The following is a 7,908-nucleotide window of genomic DNA, read 5'->3' as shown; positions in this document are numbered from 1 at the left end:
GCCGTGCAGCGGAGAGCGATTTGATGATTTGATGAACGGCCCTGTAGAGGGAGGACTCGTTTCCCATGTCTGGCGCGCCGGGGCCCCAAACCCAATCAGAGGGGCAGGCGGCGGCACCGCCCGGCCCCGTGGCTCCGGAGCTCGCGCTCTTTGTTCCGGGGGTCTGTTGAAACGGATGCCGCGTTGAGGTCGGTGGGACGCTGATTGTGGAATAACTGATGGCCACACACAGGGGGAAGTGTGGCGGGCCCTAGGTGACCCCGGGGACGTGGAGGGGTACAGAGGGATCCAGGGGGTCACCGATCCCGGGAGGAGTGGGCAGCTTGGCTTTGAAGAGAGAAGATCGAAAAAGGGTTAGGCTTAGGGTTAGGCTTAGAGTTAGGGTAAGGGTTAGGGTTAGGGTAAGGGTTAGGTTTAGGGTTAGAGTTAGTGTAAGGATTAGGGTTAGGGTTAGAGTAAGGTTAAGGGTTAGGGTTAGAGTTAGGTTAAGGGGATAGGGTTAGGGTAAGGGACAGAGAGGGGCGTCCTGTGGAACTTTTTCCACGTGTTTAGGTTTACCCGTGTTGACAAACGCCACGGGGATGACCGATACCTTCAGACGTCTTTACCCCCGCCAAACACAGGAGGCCCCCCCGTCCGACATGCCTAGCCTTCGGCTAGTTGAGTGTGTGACCATGTGTGTGTGTGTGTGGGTATACAGTTTTGTCCAAGTGGGAGAATACTGGGAGAATACGTGTGTGTGTGTGTGTGCGTGTGTGCGTGTGCGTGTGTGTATGCGTGTGTGTGTGTGTCTGTGTGTGTACGTATGTATGCATCATGTGTCAGACCCTGCTGTCAGATATTAGTGCCTGCTGGGTCCCAGCACAGTCTATCTAAGGCCTGGAGGGAGAGGCAGGGAAGGAGGGGAGAGGAGGGAGGAGAGGGGAGGGGAGGGGGCTGGTGGTGGTGGGGATGGGGGGGGGGGCGGGGGGCTGGGGTTGTACAGGATAGAGGAAGAGAAGGCAAGGGAACGTGCAGACGGCAGAGATGGCCCCTCACCAAATCGATGAAATCCCAGCCTTTAAACAAACAACGTGAGGGGAGGAAACATAAGAGAAAGATAGAGAGAGCGAGAGCAACTAATAGAGAGAGAGAGAGAGAGAGAGAGAGAGAGAGAGAGAGAGAGAGAGAGAGAATTTGGAACGGCCTAGTGCAATATCCTTCTGCCCCTTTGCTCGCTCGCCATCTCTCTCTTTCTCTCTCTCAAATCTTTTCAAATCAATAAAACTTTATTGGCATGACATTTAAATGAAAAAAAATGGGATGCCAAACTATGGTTATAAATATGTACGTACATTAGTTGACAAGTACATATATAGACAGATTGATTGAATGCATAGACTAAGTACAATACAAAGAAATAAGCACACAATCAAACAACCAATATGACCATATGAATGCGGATGACTGCTGGTACAAACTCCCAGCCAGTGGAATGTTGTTCTTACAGCTGGGAAGATCTTTTTTCTGATGTCCTTATATTCTGTCCAGATTGTGAGGAAATGATACTCTGTCTGTATTTGTTTCAGCGAGTACAACAATTATTTTAGTTCATTGGTTTCTATGACGACTGGTTTCAGAAGCCAATTTGTGGTCACTCAGCCTGTATTTTGTTAATACATTCCTCAGTAAGGAGTGTTTCATTATCACTAAGAATGGAGCCGACTCAAAATCTCTGATATGTAGCATTCCAATCATTTATTGATTTCCATTGATACAGAAATTCTAATTTATTCATTTTCCATTGATCAAAATATCCCCCTCTTTCTCTGTCTCTGTCTCTCTCCATCTGTCACTGTGTCTCCCTCTCGTTATCCCCTTACCTCAATTCTCTCTTTCTCTCTCTCTCTCTCTCTCTCTCTCTCTCTCTCTCTCTCTCTCTCTCCCTCTCCCTCTCTCTCTCTCTCTCTCTCTCTCTCTCTCTCTCTCTCTCTCTCTCTCTCTCTCTCTCTCTCTCTCTCACCCTCTGTCTCTCTCTCTTTCGTCTGTATTCCTTTTCATTGGCTCAGATGAGATTCCAGTCCATTGTGTGGGGCCTCTTGTTCGACGGGGGGGTTATTTAAAAGAGACACTTTGGGAGACAGGCAGGGTTTCCAGGGGAGGGGTGGACGGGGGGGATGCAGGGACCCTCTCTTATCTGCTGCTGCCAAGGTAGCCCCATCCGCACCCTGGGGGGGCGGGGGGGGGTTAAACACATGGATGGTCTTGTCCTTCAAGCGTGGGCAGCGGCTGCGGTGGAAGTCAGGAATTTGGGACATGAAGTCTTTGTGGCGTGAAGGTGAAGAGCAATGGGGAGGGAATAAGGAGAGTGCTAGATTAGCATACAACACAGGGCCCGTGTGGCTCCCCACTGTCTTTTACAGCATAATGGCCTGCACTTCATTTGTGCAGCCAGTTTACCAGACTCCCAGCTCGTGCTGACGCAGCGCAATTGCCAGTTGCGATTATACAACTATTTTAGTTCTTTTTAAAAAAAAAAAAGAGGAAAAAACTCCACTCATCCTGTGCTGATGTCTTCTTTACCCAAAGAAAAGGCAAAATAACTGCAACAGGGGATGCAGCTTACCCAGAGACTGAGCACTGCGGAGCATATCTGTTTCCTCTGTGTGGCACTGTCACATGGCTTAACTCGCCTAGCATTGTGAGTCGTGTGTGAGGCTATCGCTGTGTTTTGGGTTCCATTCTCTTTTTCGCTCCAGGCAACGCAGTGGGCCAGGGTAGACACCAGTCGAAACTTAAATAATGGGGTAAAACTCAAATTGTCTTTTTTTACACAGACCCATGAATCAGGTTCCATTGAAGGGATCAAATGAGCCATGAATGGAGCGAGAGGAGAGACAGAGAGAGAGAGGGAGCGAGAGAGAGAGAGAGAGAGAGAGAGGAGAGAGAGAGAGAGAGAGAGAGAGAGAGAGAGAGAGAGAGAGAGAGGGAGACGCAGAGAGACAGAGAGAGAGAGGAAGACAGAGAGAGAGAGGGAGCGAGAGACGGACTGAGAGAGGGAGAGAGAAAGGGAAGGCAGAAGTAGAGCAGGTTCCTTTGTTCAGAGAGACAGGAGATGGGTCATAGCAGACTGAAACTATTTGTTATTGCGGCAGGCAATTCATTTCGGAGGCGTGCGTCTCACAGAGAGGGAAAGCTGGGTCAGTGCAGGGAAAAAGTGACAGTGGTGAATTGTGTGGAAGAGGTGAGTGTGTGTGTGTGTGTGTGTGTGTGTGCATGTGTGTGTTTGTGTGGTCGAGGTGTGTGGGTGAGGCGTGTGTGCGTCAGTGAGTTGTGTGGGTGTGGGTGAATTTTGTGTGTGTGTGTTGGTGAGGTGTCTGCGTGTGTGGGTGTGTGTGTGTGCATGAGGTGTGGGTGTGGGTGAAATACTACAGTACTTCGCTTATTGTCCAATAACAGGCTGTCTGTCAGGAGGATGCGAGATCAGGGGGATCTCTGTTGTTCAGGCAGCTGCGATGATCTGACCACTGCTGTGAGTTCGGCATTGGTCCTTTGATATTGATTGAAACCCAAGGCCTCTTTATTCAAATATTTTTCTCCAAATGTCCCTTGGATTTCACATTGCTGTGCCTTGACCCTTATGTTGCCCCCGACTGCACAGCCCTTCAATGCTCCTCTCTCTATAACGCTCCTAGAATCCTCCTGAATTAAATCGAGGCTTTGTAAATACTTCTGTGTTTGTGCGTGTGTGTGTGTGTGTGTGTGTGTGTGTGTGTGTGTGTGTGTGTGTGTGTGTGTGTGTGTGTGTGTGTGTGTGTGTGTGTGTGTGTGTGTGTGTGTGTGTAAGTGTGTGGTGTGGTGTGTGTGTGTGTGTGTGTGTGTGTGTGTGTGTGTGTGTGTGTGTGTGTGTGTGTGTGTGTGTGAGTGTGTGTGTGGGGCCTCACACACCCATACAGCACAGACAATTGATCTAGTCTTAATCCTTGACAAACCGCAGCAATCCGTCCATAAATGTCAGAGCTGATGCTGGCCTTGGAGGACCCATCGCGAGCACTAAGCTTTCCATGTGGACAGATTTAGGCGGCAAAAGGCAGGCAGGTGCTGTAGATACTGGAGGGCTGGAGGTGGTTCTGTGGTGATGGTGGTGGTTGGGGGGGGGGGGGGTTCCCACACAAGACTAACCTCCGGGCAGATCCCCATGTCCTCGTTGTGGCTTATTTCTTCGCTGCCTGCAACCAACACAGTGCGAGTTACAGCAGACTATTTACTGCAGACAACCAGAGTTTACGCCTGCCCACAAACACCCCTGTATATCGCAGCACCTTATCCTATCCTACATTCAAAGCATCAACTCAGTGTACGTTTTTATGTGTCTGCCGTAAAGCACCACGGCAGCTGTTCTTTATGTGCCGAGGTTAAACATTACGACGCACTTACTTACTTTCCTCGTCACTTTGGTTGTCAATTTGCTCAAGCGGCGTTGGCTGTAGCGTCGTTTGACGTAGCATCCTTTGCTGTAGCATCGTTTGCCGTAGCATCGTTTGCTGTAGCATCGTTTGCCGTAGCATCGTTTGCTTTTGCATTGTTTGCTGTAGCATGGTTTGCCGTAGCATCGTTTGACCGCCCTTCCTGCTGTCGCGCCGCAGGGCTGAGCAGTGCCGAGGGCCTGCAGCTGGGCAAGGCGCCGTGCGTCAGCGTCAACTGGACCCTGGGAGACGGCCAGCTGGAGGTGGTCAACACGGCCACGGGACGGAGGCGGGACCTGGGCACGCCATCCCGGCTCTGCAAGCGCGTCCTGTTCGCCCGCTGGAGTCGGCTGCACTGCAAGGTGAGGCGCGGTGCGGGGTGGTGGGTGGGCGCACCGCGGGAAGTGGAGCGAATGAGGACGGGTCAGCAGCGAGGGCGTTTGAGTCCCAGCTGAAATGTTTTGGGTGTGAAGCCCGATGTCCTCCAGTCTACCCGAAGCCATCACTGAGCAGCACGCCCGGACTGGTCCTGGTCCTAAATGACATGGAAACAATCACATACCGAATCACTGTGAGTGGCTTTGGATCAAATAAGGTATAATAGACTGCTAAATTAATAAATAGTATTAGTAATTAAAACAAGGTTTGATTAAAATGAATCAAACCTCTCTCTCTCTCTCTCTCTCTCTCTCTCTCTCTCTCTCTCTCTCTCTCTCTCTCTTCTCTCTCTCTCTCTCTCTCTACTCTCTCCTCTCTCTCTACATCATCTCTCTCTCTCTCTCGTACTCTCTCTCTCTCTATCTCTCTCTCTACTCTCTCTCTCTCCTCTTCTCTCTCTCTCTCTCTGTCCTGATCCTAAATGACATGGAAACAATCACATACCAAATCACTGTGAGTGGCTTTGGATCAAATAAGGTATAATAGTCTGTTAAATGAATAAATAGTATTAGTAATTAAAACAAGGTTTGATCAAAATTAATCAAACCTCCCTCTCTCTCTCTCTCTCTCCTCTCTCTCTCTCCTGATCTCTTCTCTCTCTCATCTCTCTCTCTCTTTCGTGATCCTAAATGACATTGGAACAATCACATACCAAATCACTGTGAGTGGCTTTGAATCAAATAAGGTATAATAGTCTGCTAAATGAATAAATAGTATTAGTAATTAAAAAAAGGTTTGATTAAAATGAACTAAACATCAAACCATCCACCACCGTCTTAAACAAACTGTTTTGGATTGGCTCAATGCCACAAATGCTTCCCAGAAATCAGCTAGCGCACGACCTCTGTTTGGGGCTCTCCCTCGGGACGGATGTGACACACAGTGTGTTTACACGACGGAAAGGATGACATATTTCTAATTTGAGTACATGACAGAGGCGGACTTCCACCATCTGAAGACCATCTGTCTGAAAGTCAAAACACACACGTCGTGGCATACGTATACTGACACACACATCTAGACACACACAACTACACAAACATGCAGACAGACACACACGCACACACACACACACACACACACACACACACACACACACACACCCAAAAATGCAGGCACGAACGTAAACACACATGCATGCAGACACAATTGTACACACACAAATGCATGCAGACACAAACGTACACAAATCACGCAGACAAATGTACACGCATGGAAGCAGGCACACACACACGTATACACACGCATACTGACAAACGTACACAGACATGCACGCAGACACACATCATACACGCAGACACACGTGCACACATGCACGCAGGCACGTACACGTACACACACATGGACGCAGACAAAGACAAACACACACATGCATGCAGAACTCACACGTGTACACACACGAAGGCACACACACACGCACACGTGCACACACACGCAGCCGTGATGGTTGCTGGGTCCTGTTGACGGCAGCTGCCTGCCGTATCAAAGCTGGCGGCATCTGTGTTTTTATTTTATTTTTATTCTAGTGGTGGCCTCAGACCCCGGGAGCGTTTGGCTTTCAGAATGAAACTTTATGTAACACAATCTGCCCGCGTCGCCAAATGGCGGCCGTTAAAAGTGTAATGACTCTGACGGCGTAATTATTTGGAGTCGCTCTCGAGGAAGGACCCCACCCGATGCACTCCCGCCCCCCCAGCCCCCCCCCCCCGCGCCCCCCCGGCACATCGCAAGGGCCACGCATGAGCACTCACACTAATCTGGGAAAAGAAAACTTTTGCCCTCCATCCCTCCCTCCCTCCCTACCCCCTCCCTCCCTCCCTCCCTCCCTCTCTCTTTGGTCTTGTTTTGGGTTTCTCCAGCCCCCTTGCGACAATAGGAATGCACAGAAAAGCGCTGAGAATGTTCAATTGCTTGTGAAATTTAAATGGGGAGATTACACAGCTGTTGAGGCCCCCCCCCCTTCCACACCCTCACCCTTGCACCCTCGCCCCCCCCCCCCTCCCCTCCCCTTCAGTTTCTATCGGCTCATTTGTTTTTGTTTTGCTTGCTCTTTTTTTTCAGTTTTCTTGGCTCACTTTTTTTGCTTGTGCTCCCCAACAAAAATATTACCTTTACCCTTCTCTCTATCTCTATATATAACTATCTGCCTCCCTCTCTCTGCCTCTCTCCCTCTTTCTATTTCACTCTCTCTGTCTCTCTTTGTTGCTCTCTGTCTCTCTTTTTCTCTCTCTCTTTCTCTATAACTCTCTCTCTAACTCTTGCTCTATCTCTCTCGCTCTATCTCTCTCTATGTCTCACTCTCTTAATCTGTCTCTCTTTCTCTCTGTCTCTCTCTCTTTCTCTCTGTCTCTCTCTCTTTCTCTCTGTCGCTCTTTCTTTCTCAAGCTCTCTTATGGTCCTGCATTGTTTCAACAATCTTATCGTTATGTGTGTGTACCTTACATCTGTCGCTATACCTCCTTTTATTCTCTCTCTCTCTCTCTCTCTCTCTCTCTCTCTCTCTCTCTCTCTATCTCTCTCTCTCTTCTCTCTCTCTCCCTCTCTACCTCCTCTCTCCCTCTCTCTCTCTCTCTCTCTCTCTCTCTCTCTCTCTCTCTCTCTCTCTCTCTCTTTAGCTGCTGCTGGGCCAGGCGTGCGACGGCGGCGAGGACCGGCGGCTGATGTACAGCGAGGCCAAGATGGCGGCGCGGCCGTACCAGGCGGTCAAGCAGCAGTGGGTGCGCTCGCTGCACGACGCCGGCCTGGGGACCTGGGTGAAGAAGCCCCCCGAGCAGGAGCACTTTCTGTCCTGAGGACGGAGGGCTCACATCCCTCTGTGTGTGTGTGCGTGTCTGTGCGTGTGTGTGTGTGTGTGTGTGTGTCTCTGGGCATAGGTGCCCAGGGACAGGACATGTTCAATTGTTTACATGTTGAGTCTGTGTGTGTCTGTGTGTGGATGTGTGCGTTTGGGGGGGGGCGGGGGGTGCGTTCGTGTGTGGGCGCGCGTTACACTCCACTATTAGCCCCCTGACCGAAGCTGACTGTG

At 50.1% G+C, this 7,908-nt stretch overlaps 1 protein-coding gene across 1 annotated transcript in view; it reads left to right on the top strand.

Moving 5' to 3' along the window:
- adarb2 (adenosine deaminase RNA specific B2 (inactive)) overlaps positions 1–7,675 on the top strand; it is a 30,055-nt gene extending 22,380 nt beyond the window's left edge. Inside the window, exons 5-6 of the mRNA XM_056584824.1 lie at positions 4,626–4,807; positions 7,499–7,675. Of these exons, the coding sequence (XP_056440799.1) occupies positions 4,626–4,807; positions 7,499–7,675 (359 nt within the window). The remainder of the gene's footprint in view (positions 1–4,625; positions 4,808–7,498) is intronic.
- Positions 7,676–7,908: the final 233 nt, after the last annotated feature.

The sequence above is a fragment of the Gadus chalcogrammus genome, chromosome 23, assembly GCF_026213295.1.
Source record: "Gadus chalcogrammus isolate NIFS_2021 chromosome 23, NIFS_Gcha_1.0, whole genome shotgun sequence".
NCBI lineage: Eukaryota > Metazoa > Chordata > Actinopteri > Gadiformes > Gadidae > Gadus > Gadus chalcogrammus.
The sequence above is the reverse complement of the archived record's forward strand: the minus strand, read 5'-3'. Positions and strand labels throughout refer to the sequence as shown.